The 12505-nt window shown below is 35.3% G+C and overlaps 3 protein-coding genes across 3 annotated transcripts; all 3 read left to right on the top strand.

Annotated features, from left to right (window-relative positions):
* Nucleotides 1-3248: 3248 nt before the first annotated feature.
* LOC135142942 (serine/threonine-protein kinase PRP4 homolog) lies at nt 3249-6986 on the top strand. Its single transcript, XM_064074756.1, has 12 exons — nt 3249-4668; nt 4765-5059; nt 5134-5243; nt 5329-5415; nt 5490-5617; nt 5680-5749; nt 5801-5906; nt 6080-6201; nt 6255-6348; nt 6401-6488; nt 6568-6682; nt 6737-6986. The coding sequence occupies exons 1-12, from the start codon at nt 3298-3300 to the stop codon at nt 6893-6895; spliced, it is 2745 nt and encodes a 914-aa protein (XP_063930826.1). The 5' UTR covers nt 3249-3297; the 3' UTR covers nt 6896-6986.
* A 1125-nt stretch (nt 6987-8111) lies between these two features.
* Nucleotides 8112-10391, top strand: LOC135142947 (protein transport protein Sec24B-like). Its single transcript, XM_064074764.1, has 6 exons — nt 8112-8515; nt 8579-8677; nt 8726-8855; nt 8926-9066; nt 9341-9438; nt 10314-10391. Exons 1-6 carry the CDS (start codon nt 8141-8143, stop codon nt 10389-10391), a joined length of 921 nt encoding a protein of 306 aa, XP_063930834.1. The 5' UTR covers nt 8112-8140.
* A 184-nt stretch (nt 10392-10575) lies between these two features.
* Nucleotides 10576-12472, top strand: LOC135142956 (protein transport protein Sec24B-like). The gene is made up of 11 exons (XM_064074773.1): nt 10576-10645; nt 10699-10761; nt 10811-10916; nt 10980-11137; nt 11198-11272; nt 11326-11431; nt 11485-11595; nt 11654-11995; nt 12054-12125; nt 12184-12276; nt 12335-12472. Exons 1-8 carry the CDS (start codon nt 10610-10612, stop codon nt 11842-11844), a joined length of 846 nt encoding a protein of 281 aa, XP_063930843.1. The 5' UTR covers nt 10576-10609; the 3' UTR covers nt 11845-11995; nt 12054-12125; nt 12184-12276; nt 12335-12472.
* The last annotated feature ends 33 nt before the right edge of the window (nt 12473-12505 follow it).

Below are 12505 nucleotides of genomic sequence, written 5' to 3'. Positions count from 1 at the left end.
CAAATTCTATTCTTATTATTTCTTCACTCTTCTTCCTAACATCTCTTTAAATTAATTTTTGGTAAATTCATCTCATGAAAAAAGGAAAAAAAATTTTTAACTCCCACTGTGATGAATTCCTTACCTTACTTTTGTATTCTTAATAAAGAACTTTACCAACTGCGAATTGTTTTCATGTTTTATAATATACAGTACACCTGAATGCTAGAAGGCAGTACGAATGTAGTTATATCAACAAAGGAGGTCAATGACGCGTGAATTACCTTTTTTCGCCTATTTATTAAAATTGCAAAACCAGATTAGATTCGGTGGTCACCTTACAGACTGAATTTTATCTAATAAAATACCTACAAATCATCATAACATACTGACCGATATCCTTGCCGATGCCCACGAACGCTAATTCAAACTCAAACCTCATTGGTACTAGCATTGATTAATTTCGTGGTCCCGCTGGTGGGTTTAGTTAGCTTTCTCTTCTACTCTGTCATCAACTGCTTTACTCAGATCCAGAGTTAGCCTTCTTCTTGCGCCATAAGTCACGTGCATCTGTGACCGTTTTCTAATCATATATTGTATAGAATTTAGTTAACTTACAGCACGGATTTAAACTTTGAATAATTGAGCTTATAAGGTAGCATTCAAATTAATTGCATTACTATGTATAGTATATATACATTGTATCAAATAAAACATGTGTGTGCAAAAAGCTTCTCCTATCTGGGTGAGATGTCATAGCTGGCAGTGGTGCGGGCCGGCGTCTCCTGAAGGCCTTGGGTCTTGTGCCTAAGGCTGCCTCTCCCGGTCGGTGGTTTTTACCTTGGGAGACCTGAAGAAAATCTACTGCTTTTCCAGTCCTTCGGGACAGTCATAATAGCTCGTACTCTGTGGTACTCTTGTCCCAACCAAAATTTAGATTAAGCGGATTAAAATCTCTCACGAAGGCCGGCCTTAGTATGCTAATGCCTATATAAAAAAATTGTGGCTCGTCTATCCCCCCTTTCTTTCTTTTTCGGACATGTACCTTTGCTTGGGGCTTTTATCTTCTTTTTTATAAAAGGAAAAATAGATACGTATATTTTCTCCTACAAACATTTTTCTTATCAGTTGAAAGGAAAATTTTGTGCTCTTCACATCTTTTGTTTAGTGTGTAGTGTGCAGGTGGATACCTTTAACTGGTCTGTGGACGACAATGATGTATTTCATAAGATGATAACGCCTTTATGTGTTCTTTAATTAATTTCTAGTCAACTTCTAGCGTTTTATTTGCTAATTGCAGTTGAGCACTTTTATCTTGATGGGTTATGTCAAAGAAAAAGTTTTTTTTGAAACATTTGTCATAAAATATCAGTTTGCCTATAGTCTAAAAAACAGCCTTCACATATGCAACGCAATTCACCGTTAATACGCATATGGTAAGAGCAGTTACCAATAATTTTTTTTTTTCGTTTGCCTTCCCCTTGCATATTCAGTTTTGGGTTTTCTCATTCTAAGGGGTATTTAGAGCTTCAAGTCTTACCACTGCCATTAAATTTTTCAAGCGATCAATATCCTTAAACAAAGAATCTCTAGTCGCTTCGTCGAAGCCCTCTTTGCAATTAATTGGCAACTTGCTAAAGCTTTGCAGTTTCTAACGCGCTCCACTTTTTCTTATAGTGCTTAAATTCTCCTTCTAAATTTCTGTTTTCTTTACAAGGTGACCTAATTAGTCTTAATTCACCTTTTAATGGCTCCTTCCTCTTAAATTAACAGCAGTTTTCTGTAACGCTGTTTCTTGCAATTTCTGCTCCCTTATTCGTTTACTTGAATTTATGAACCCCTTTTATCTTTAGTTACATGTACTAATGTTTTTTTTTAACACATTCCTTTTCCTGAATTTCGCATCGTCACAATCAGATGAAATCCTTCCCTTCTTCCACATCTATCGAATCAGCCTAGTTATTGTCAAATTGTTTTAAAAAAAAATTGTCCAAGTGTTCAATTCCGGAAGTGCTCGGTACAGAAATTCTAATGTAATCGGTACTTAGGGCGCTTGAAACGAAACCTAAAAATACCGTAGTCTATGTTTTTTGGTATTGTTGATTGGTGTCAACACTACCATGTTCATCATTTATTGAATGACAGTGACACCTTCTATTTCTGCAGCTGTTCTACGAGTTCCTTCCTTTAAACCTGTAGATAAGTCACAGTTAAACCAAAAATCATATATTGAACTGTAACTATGTTACCTGATATTTTTTATGGAGGATGCACTCAGGGCATTCGTCTCCTAATTCCTCTTGGGAAATCTGATTAAGCGGAAAATAAACAACACCGTGTCCTCGGCGAAATTTCATTATATCTAGTTAAAGTTACTTATTGCTCATGGTAATGGCACAAAGAAATAAAAGTTACGTAGAATTAATGCACCCTTTCTAAAAAGTTCTATCTGTTACTTTAACCAATTAGTTTCAAAGTAAACTTTAATGTCACGTCTTGCATGCTATTTTAATATTAAACGTTAATAAATATATGCCTTAGATTACTAAACACTTGCTATTTTGATTATTCATCAGCAAACAAACAATTTTTCAATAATTGCCATCTAACACAAATAATAATAAATTACATAATTGATAAATTAAAAACGAATATATAAAGCATCTTTTGTAAAAGTTTTCAACATGATTTTGTTTTACAACTAATAGCCTTTATGATCATTCGTTCAAACGCTTTCATTCTGTGCGTATAGCAACTTATTGCTGCAATTATAGCTTAAAAAATTTAATAACTACCATAACTACAAACGCTTTGTAAAATTAGGAAAAAAAATACATAATAGTTAAAGTTATGTTACCCTTATACCCGACAGAAATCCTTCTTAAAAAAAGTATAAAGCCTCCTTACGATAAAAAACGCGATAATGTCCCATGAAGGACCAAAATTACTTTAGCATTTTTATAATAAGCAAGTAAAACAGCCTTAATACCAATATTATATGAATACCAATAAAGAAATCTCAATTATCTAAACTATTATTCTTATTCATTAATAGAGATAGTATTTTCTAAGTGAGTACTAACCTCTGGGTGACAATTTCGGAATATTACAAAGCTTAAAATTGAGAATCTTTTAAGTTGCCTACTGCATGTGGCTTTCTCTGCCACGCTAATTTACCTTTTCGTGACTTTATACTGATTTTAACAAAACATACCAGGTCGTACGTTTTAATGTATTATGAATGAAATTAACGTTTTTTTCATCTTTAATTTGCTCAGCGTTTAAACTTAATTTTTTGAATTATAACTAAAAACTATAATGACAATTGAGACTGTTAAGAAAGAGGTCGTTACTAGCAGTGTAATGGCCTCGGATTCCATCACTTGTAAAATGGATTATAATAATCTTAAAGAGGATGGTGAGTATTCTAGTGAAAAAGAAGAAGGGGAAATTAAGCTAACAGAAGTTGAAGACACTTCTTTAACTTGTGAAAATCCCCCTAAACAATCCGACGATCGTTTAAGAAATTCTGACAAAAATAAGGGAGCTGACCATAGAAGGAAACATCGTAAATCTAAGAGGGATTCGAGTAATTTACATATATCAGGGAGACTCAAGTCTCACAGAAGAAAAAGTTACAAAAAGAAAAAAAAAGGGAAAAGGAAAAGAAGTCATAGTTGGCGCCAGAGCGATAAGACTGTTAAAGTTGATACTGTACCACCCTCCAACCTTAACAAAATTGGTGAAAATACTGATTCTTTCTTGGAAAGTGAAGGAAGAGAAGCGGCTAACACTGGCGCTTTTAATACCGTAAAAGTTTCTTTTATTTTGAAACCATCCAGTGTTGACAATAAATCAACTCGTGAATTTGCAGAATCTTTTGATAAAGATACGTTAAGCTCGGGTAGAATTACACCACTTAATCAGGATAAAGCTAATGAGACGTGTACTAAAATGAATATTGATAATAATACGTTTGAAAAGTTGCGGACTATTGACAGTCATTCTGAACTTTTTGAGAGTGAAGAAAGAAAACGAAAAAAGGATAATAAAAGTGTTGAAGGGGACCATATTCAAGAGTATACTGAAGAGAGAAAGCGTGTACACGTTGGAATAGATAAAGAAGCTAGTGTTAAGAAGAGCGAGGATAGTAGTATCAAACTGCGTGAACATAATGTAACTGAAGAAAAAGGCAATGTTCATAAGAAACATCGGAAAAGTAGTGCTAATAGGGAAATTAGGCATAAAGAAATAGAAAAAAGTAGAAATAAAGCATCACAAAATTTCCGAGGGCGAACTGGGGAAGTTAGGAATAGCAAACGACGGAGCAGGAGCAGAGAGCGTGGTCGAAGTAAGGATAGAACTGCTTACAGGCATCATAGTCGAAGTAGAGCAGGCCAGTACCGGACAAGAAGTAGAAAGCGATCTCATAGTAGAAAAAAGGAGGAAAGTTTTAAAAGCAATAAAGACCAAAGAAGTAATAAAGAAAGGAGCACAGGAGGAAGACGAGATAAACATTGTCACCGAGAGAGAAGCGGCAGTGGGGGAAGAGCCCCAGAAGCAAGAAGAACGATTATTGATAAGAATCATCTTGTTTTATCAGTTTCAATGTCAAGGGAAGAAGAAGTAAGGTATGTGAATGCTGTCGAACAGCAGCTGGAGACCGAAGACGAGGACCTTATCATTGAGGTCTTTACTCTATATGTCTCCGATTTATTGTCCGTTTAAAATTAGGACAAATTTTATTAAGGAATATAACTAAGTTATTATTATTTTTATTAACAGAAACGTCGAAAACAGAGAGAAGAGCTTCTTAAGTCCCTGTTAAATACTTCTCAGAAGGAGGCGTCATTAGTTAAACAAAATGATCAAGCCTCTGTTTCAAAAATGAGAGAACTAATTAGTAAACCCGCGCACGAGTGCTCCTCATCCTCTATTGACAACAACCTTAACAGCTTAGGCTCATCCACATACAATGAGGACTTGCAGCCTATAGAAAAAGTTATTAACCAAACTCTTCCAGACATGTTTGCAGATGATGCGTTCGAGGTCAACACAAACAAAGATGAAAGCTTAAATAGTACTCAAACAATAATTTGTTTATTTTCTTTTGAAGATTACAACTTGTTGTTTTTCTTCTTTTTATACTTTTAGCTAGCGGCATTCAACTTCTAGATGCGGATATCCAATTAAGCGATAACTGGGACGATTCAGAAGGTTATTATCGGACTCGTTCTAGCGAACTTTTAGACAATCGATATGTGGTGAGTTTTTGACTTTGGCGTGATTACGTACGCAATGTTCGTTTAGTCTTTATCTTATCTACTGATTTTTGCTTCCCTTTCGTAGGTGTACGGAGTTTCTGGTAAAGGTGTGTTTAGTACAGTTGTTCGCGCACGAGATACAAGGAATGACGACAAAGACGTTGCCATTAAGGTTATTTATTTGCCACCGCTGAATACACCTGCGTATTATTATAAGTTGATTGCTAATACTTTTTTTTTTGTTAGATAATCAGAAATAACGAACATATGGAGAAAGCGGGTACTAAAGAGCTGCAATTCTTGGAGACGTTGAACAAAGCTGATCAGCATGACCGCCACCATATTGTTCGGATGTTCCATCACTTTTATCACAGGTCTTTGCAGACTTCATATATTGTGTTTGCTGGATCAGAATTATCTTTTTATGTTTATCCAGAAACCATCTTTGTATTGTCTTTGAGGCCATGAGTATGAATTTAAGAGAAGTTTTAAAGAAGTATGGAAAGGTAACATTGTGGTTGGGCAGGTTAGTTTTTTTATAAATTTAACTTCGTGAGGGGGTTGGATTGCATATGAAAGCGGTGAAGTCTTACGCACAACAGCTTTTTCTGGCGATGAAGCTGCTCAAAAGAGTCAAGTGCATTCACGCGGACATTAAGCCAGGTCTGCTTTTTAATAAGTTTTCAGATATAGTGGGCACTTTTTTCTCTCCTAACGGGCTCCTGAAACTACATTGACTCGTTTAGTGGTCCCATTTTTTTGAGTAAACTCCCCTATTAAGTTATTAAAGCTTCGCTTGTAACTTATTTGTCTTCTATATTAAACGTAATATTAAGATAATATACTGGTTGATGAGCGTAAGTCGTTTTTAAAGCTGGCCGATCTCGGGTCAGCTCTTCACGTGGAAGATGTTGAGCTTGCTCCTTTATTGGTCAGTCGTTTTTATCGCTGCCCGGAGGTCCTTTTTTTTTTTTTGCTACTCTTCACACCAACACGTTTCCCTTTTTGAAGGTCATGCTTGGTTATCCATATGACTATGGCGTGGATCTATGGAGTGTTGCTTGTTCTTTATACGAACTTTACACCGGAAATGTACTGTTTCCTGGTGCCTTTTTTGCAAAATATAAAAAACTTCTTTACTTAACATTACTTTTCAGGCAAAACTAACAACGAAATGCTTTTTCTCATTCAGAAAATGCGAGGAAGAATTCCTAACAAACTATTAAGGAAGTCTCAACTGAAACAGTTGCGTGTTATCATATTTTTCATTTAGTGTCATAAATCGTTTTAGTGCTACCTTCCTCTAATAATATCGTTTTTACAGCGAATTTTTTGATGAACACAACGATTTTCTGTTACTTGAGCTCGACAAAAATACACAGAAGGACGTTTTAAGAGCCATCTCGTCCATTCCACGTGGACCCACTATCCATGAGATGGTATATTATAATCACTGAATACAGATTGAGAATGACCGTGGCAACTCTGAGTAGGTGACCGGCGGGAAAAACGCATATTCTGATTCGATAGTAAAGGAGTGGGAAGTGAAGTTTTCCGATCTTCTTGATAAGTGCTTAACGATTGATCCAACGAGAAGGATATCAGTGAACGAAGCGCTGAAGCATCCCTTCATAGCAGATCGTTTTGAATGAAATGGTTACTTTGCAATAAATGGAGGTGATAATATATTAAAGTGAGTTCGGAAGTAATGGGGCGCAACTTATAAGACCCCTTGTCTTGTTAGTACAGGATTATAGCTTATAAATTATAATAAAAATGTAAATAAATATAAGTAACGGACAAGCAGTTTGATATAAATTTATTTTGCTGTTTTGATTGTTTTTTCTTTACAGTTAAACAGATGAAAAATTAAGGTAGTTAGTCTTTGCTTTTATTATTCACTAAGGCATTCTTTGAACTTTTGGTGAACTAGAAATTTCTTTTAGAAAACGGGTTTCGTGGGAATAATAGTAATAGTGTTGCATGCACAGACTAAGCTCCCAGCGAGGACTTGAGAAGGCATAAGAAGAAGATATAACTATTAAGAATGACGTCTGTTAAGCATTTGCCGGCAGAACTTGTGAAGAATAATAACCGCACCAAAAATTATTTAACCGGGAGAAATTTTCTCAAATTTTTGCTAATAAAAAAAACCACTTATAATTAATTAATTTTAGGTGGGAATATTCTTTACACAACCATTAATAAAAAATCGTGGTCTTCCCTAAAGTCTAGAGTAAGTCTTAGATTATAGAGGACAATCTTTGTTAACGCCACAGCGAAATTTTAAGAAGGGAAGACTTTATATTAGCCTATAAAAAAGTTGGATTTGCTATAAAAAGAGTAATATAACATTTTTTGCAAACTTTGTTGTGAGATTAAAAATATCTGCACTATGTATTGAGTTTTTTACAAATTAAAAGCATCGCTTTAGAAGGGCCGGATTTTTTAATTGCTTAAAAGCGGTTTCATAAGAGGATCAGTAACTTATTTAAATTTATGGTTTTCATCACTATAAGAAACGCGTTTTATAATAGCATTTTTTTTTTATCGATTAAAAAAAAAAAAAATTTAAAGTTGGGCTTGTTTTAATAAAGTTAGTTTTTCATTTCCTTACCTATAAGTAAAGAACCAGGAAAATAATTAAAATCTGCTGTATTTAAGTTGATCATAACCTACAAAACGAAGAGCCTCCCGTTCACTTACAGTAGACTCATACAATGGAAATATAAATACCAATCCTGGACTTATGGATAGCAGGAGTCTTTACAGACTCACGAGTAGTGACTGTTGAGAGGCTGAAGAGCCCGGCGATACAACGTTGTTTTGTGTTTTCAACGAATCTGTGGTTTCCTTGTGATTCTCTAAACTCAGTACTTAGCTAAGATGCAGTATAGATGCAGCACCCTTACGATTATATAGACTTAAAATTTAGCCAGCAAAAGTGTACTACAGAGCTTACTTCAAAAGATTCCTTCAATATATCACACGAACCGGTTTCTACAGAATCACACGGATGCAGTTCTACAAATACTTTACCTCAACCGTTTTCACGCACTTTATCAAACTCTTCTCTTTCGCTTCAAAACTCAACTAATTTTATTCCATCACAATCCGCCCTTAGTCCTACAAACTACCTGTTTCAGGAAAAAAATATTTTTCCCGAATTATACACGCCAAGTGAACATCTTTTTTCTTTAAATAAAAAAGATGCTGTAAATTTGTACCACTTAATCCATTTTTCGCCTCTTGGAAATGGACCTGGTAAAAACGTGAGTTTTCTAGAGGATATTTTATAATTTTATAAGTTTACCTTGACTTCTTATATTTTTAAGGATGTTTTAAAATCTACTTTCAGAATTCTGCCTCAACTTCCTCAAACTCATAGAGACGTTAACTTACCTTTTGTTTTTAGTTTACGTCCTTTTTCGGAGGTATTATCAGGGTCTTTTTTTAAAAAATCTTAACTAAATAATAATAAGGAGGTAAATTTTAGTAAAATTGAGCTTTCAGAATCCGAAAGATGTGAGTTCTGCCGTTCGTTTATTAACCCCTTTGTTACAATTAACGATGGTTCTTGGGCTTGTAGCATCTGTCTTAATCTAAATAAAGGTAAATTAGTAAACTTTCTTGGTTTTTTTCAGAAGGAACTATATCATAAAATTGCTTTTTTCTGTTGTAGTCCCCCCAAAAAATTTAATACTCCTACGCGAAGCTTTTGTGGAGTTTAACGCAACCGAAGAGTTTGTGCAATTCTCTCGTGAACCTTCACCTGCTTGTTATATTTTTCTAGTTGATACAAGTTTAAAAAGTTTCAAAAGTGGTATATTTATGATTAATAACTTGTTTGTAGTCCTTTACTATATTTCTAGTATCTTATCTTCTTAAGTTATAAGTTGATTTAACAATTTGATTTTTTTAAAAAAATACACATATGAAAATGTTAAACCATTTTTTTGTTATTGTAGTTATAACCAACTTTATATAACATTGTTGTAACTACTTATATTTTTAAAGTGTGAAAACATACTTGGATCAGAAATTATCTACGACTAAACTTTTGTAAACTTGAAATTTCTAATTAGTTTGTCTTACAGGAGTACTTGAACTCACCTTATCTAGTTTAATTTCAAAACTTCACTCTTTACCAGGAGATTGTCGTACTCGTGTTGCAATAATAACTTTTGACCACCAGGTGCACGCTCTTTACATCCCTTAGGAATTATTATAATTCTTGTTAAAGAATTTTTTTTCCAATTTTTTATATATATTCTGTAATTTTATTAAATACTATTATATTTACTTTTACAAAAAATTATTTTTATAGTTAATTTAACAACTTTGAGAAATATCGCCCTTAACAGTTAATGGTTAATAATGCTTAGGAGCTTTTATAAAAATTAACCTATGTAGAGGTATAAAAGATTTACTTAATAAATAATTAAACAGCCCATCTTGCTCTCACTTAAAAGCTTTTTTTTCTAGCTTAAAAGTTTATAGCATATAATCCCTAGTTCGGAAGGGCTTCAGCCTTCAGTCATTCAAATCTTTTTTTTTAAAGAGCTAAACAAGCCTTTCAAGTATTTTTTCGCCGCGTACAAGTGGTGTTAATCATGCATTTCCTTTTCCTTTAGCCCATTGTGGTGCATGGTCGTCGGGAAGCCCTCTTGGATTTGCTGCTTATTGCTCTGGGGGGCATGTTTGCAAGCCTTGACGGGTGCAGGAGATCGAAACTCTACATAAACCCAATGAAAATAGTTTTCTTATACTGTATTTAAATTCCAAATAGGCGTGTTTTGCATGCATGAAAGGGCATCATGACTTCTATTAAGTGATATTATATCAATAATAAGTATAAAAGCAATTTTAAGGGTAAATACAAAAATCATTGAAGTTATGTAGTGTAAAATGACGGGCTTATGTATTTATAGTGGTACTAATAATAGTTTTGAGTTATACAAGGTTATCTATGATATAATTATAAATAATGGAGCAGTTATCATAATTGCTACATAGTTTAAATAGCAGACAGCTTGAATTGCTAGTTGTCTTAACATGTATGTAACTCAGATTCATTTTTACCGCTACGAAGAGTCCCTTCTTAGACCGCAAAAATGTACCTCTCCAGAGTTAGAAGGCACTATCTAAAATTTAAACTTATTCCGTACTAAACAATTATAAACAAGAATATTTTTGTAGACCCGTTCCTCCCTTTTCCAAAAGAGGATCTTCTTATTTTGAGGGAGGAGTGTTCTCATTTTATTGAAAATATTCTTGTGGATATATTAAACCTTTGCAAAGAAAAATACGGCTCCAGCTCAAATTTAGTCGAATCAGATTACTCTGCTTTATCACATGGAGTACTAATGCAGTCTTACTTGAGTGCTGCTTTTAAGCTCTTGGTTAATACTATATTTACTATGTTATTTATTTCTTATTATTTATAAAAAACAAGAGGAAAAGTGGAGGTCGCATTATTTTGTTATCTCATCATCTCTTCAGCTCTCCTATGGGCGATGTATTGTTATAATATCTCTGCTCTATCTTACAATTAACTATAAAATAAGAGTCTTAAAGATTTTCTGTTGTTGTTTTCAAAAAATTGTTCAAAGAGAAGTATCGCCATTGATCAATTTCTGGTTTCCTCCGGTTCAACCACTCTAAGCCTGTTGGGTGAGATAAAGGCCTTCCATCCACCGGATTTTCTAATTAAAAGTTATTATTTAATTTACTTAGCGGCCCTGTCTGAAGCAACAGGAGGTCACGTGTTTCATTATAGGAGTTTCAATGCTTCGCAGGATCTTCCTCTTCGCGATAAATACATTTCTGAGCTTGAAAATTTTCTTTGCACGAAAGTCTTTGTTGAAGTTTACATCAAGATCAGGGCTCATAAAGTGCGAGGAAGACGATGACTTCAGCCCTCATGCCGTGTATTAATATATTTGTTGAATCAGGCGCTGAAGATACGTGCGCCAGCGGGCTGTGTTTGTTCTGAACTATCGGATTCTACCGTGGTTTCTATGTCGAAGGTTTTATTGGCCCATTCTCGGCTGCCTTACTTTTGCTACTCATAAAGTGACAGGTGGACAGCCGATTTTTTTCTTTAGTGCTTCAACTTCAGCTGAAGGAGCCTTTACCTCATCTGCAGACGTGCCTACAACTGACCACGCTGTATACCACTTACGATGGTAACTGGCGAACCACAATCATGCACTTGACACTCCTTTCTCCCTCTTTTTAGGTATACGTAATATAAGAGTGATGACGTTTCGCTTTCCTACGAGCAACAGTGTGGCAGATGTGCTTCATGGGGTAGATGGATATACACTTGCTTCTCTCCTTCCAAGACTCGGTATGACACGCACTTTTTGAACAAAAATATTTTCGTACTTTTTTTTGCGGTACAGCAGCAATGGAGAAAGACACCGCTGATTTCACCAAATCATTTCTGGTGAACATTTCTATGCAATTTCACAAGACTTTTTCGATGCCCACTCACGGCCTCCACTATCCGGCCAGTCTTGCTGTTCTGCCTCCTTTTGCCTTCGCGCTGTCTAAAAATGCAAGGATTACCGTTTCGTACACCTTCACGAGCCACTAACTTTGATGGTTAGATCGGTGCTAGAAGAGGTGATGTCCCGCCGGACATGCGCGACTATGCCCGTCTGTTGTACAGAAGTTTACAAGCCGAAACTTTACTTGTATACATTTACCCGGAATTATACTCCTTTAGCGACGCGGATGAGGGCGTAGTATTGCATGCTACAGTTGAATTTATTATTGGCTATAATAATAATCCTCTTCGGGCAGAACATATGCTTGCTGCCACCCTCTTCGCAGTATCTTTCTCCCTCAAAAGTACATGTGCTGTACAACGTGACGGTATGATGCAAACAGTGCATCACTTTTATATACAGCGCTTTACATTATTCGCATGTAGAATCTTTTGGTGTTCATTGGGAAAAATATTAGCCGAAATATGTGCGAACAACTTTTCATGGCCGACCAGCCAGCCTCGATATCTTGTTGCCGTGTAACTTTTAATCTGTCCACTTTTTCATTTTTTCTAGTACAGCTTTGGCGTTCGTTAGTTACCACCACGCCTACGCAACTCGCTATCGGATGCCTTCCATGAACTGTTAGCGGCGTTTAACCAGCGATGTCATCTAACACCACTCTTGACTATAGTGAGCGAAGCAACTGCGGGAGAGTTCTCCCCCCACGTGTTTTACCAGGCAACTTGCCTACTGTTTAAATTACTT

Source organism: Zophobas morio, unplaced genomic scaffold (genome assembly GCF_036711695.1).
Source record: "Zophobas morio isolate AGI-343-1 ecotype UQ-CSIRO unplaced genomic scaffold, CSIRO_AGI_Zmor_V1 ptg000055l, whole genome shotgun sequence".
In the NCBI taxonomy this organism is placed as follows: Eukaryota; Metazoa; Arthropoda; class Insecta; order Coleoptera; family Tenebrionidae; genus Zophobas; species Zophobas morio.
Note: the sequence above shows the minus strand (reverse complement) of the source record. Positions and strands in the feature narration are given on the sequence as shown.

Bases quoted from the DNA above. Each gene is read 5' to 3' on its own strand.
- LOC135142956 (XM_064074773.1), top strand. From the start codon at position 10,610: ATGCAGTCTTACTTGAGTGCTGCTTTTAAGCTCTTG. The intron at 11,138-11,197 runs GTGCGAGGAAGA...TTGTTGAATCAG, and splicing joins TCAAGATCAGGGCTCATAAA to GCGCTGAAGATACGTGCGCC. The intron at 11,273-11,325 runs GTTTTATTGGCC...ATAAAGTGACAG, and splicing joins CCGTGGTTTCTATGTCGAAG to GTGGACAGCCGATTTTTTTC.
- LOC135142947 (XM_064074764.1), top strand. From the start codon at position 8,141: ATGCAGCACCCTTACGATTATATAGACTTAAAATTTAGCCAGCAAAAG. The intron at 8,678-8,725 runs GTATTATCAGGG...AATAATAATAAG, and splicing joins GTTTACGTCCTTTTTCGGAG to GAGGTAAATTTTAGTAAAAT. The intron at 8,856-8,925 runs GTAAATTAGTAA...TTTCTGTTGTAG, and splicing joins CTGTCTTAATCTAAATAAAG to TCCCCCCAAAAAATTTAATA.
- LOC135142942 (XM_064074756.1), top strand. From the start codon at position 3,298: ATGACAATTGAGACTGTTAAGAAAGAGGTCGTTACTAGCAGTGTAATG. The intron at 5,244-5,328 runs GTGAGTTTTTGA...TCCCTTTCGTAG, and splicing joins TTTTAGACAATCGATATGTG to GTGTACGGAGTTTCTGGTAA. The intron at 6,489-6,567 runs GTTGCGTGTTAT...TCGTTTTTACAG, and splicing joins AGGAAGTCTCAACTGAAACA to CGAATTTTTTGATGAACACA.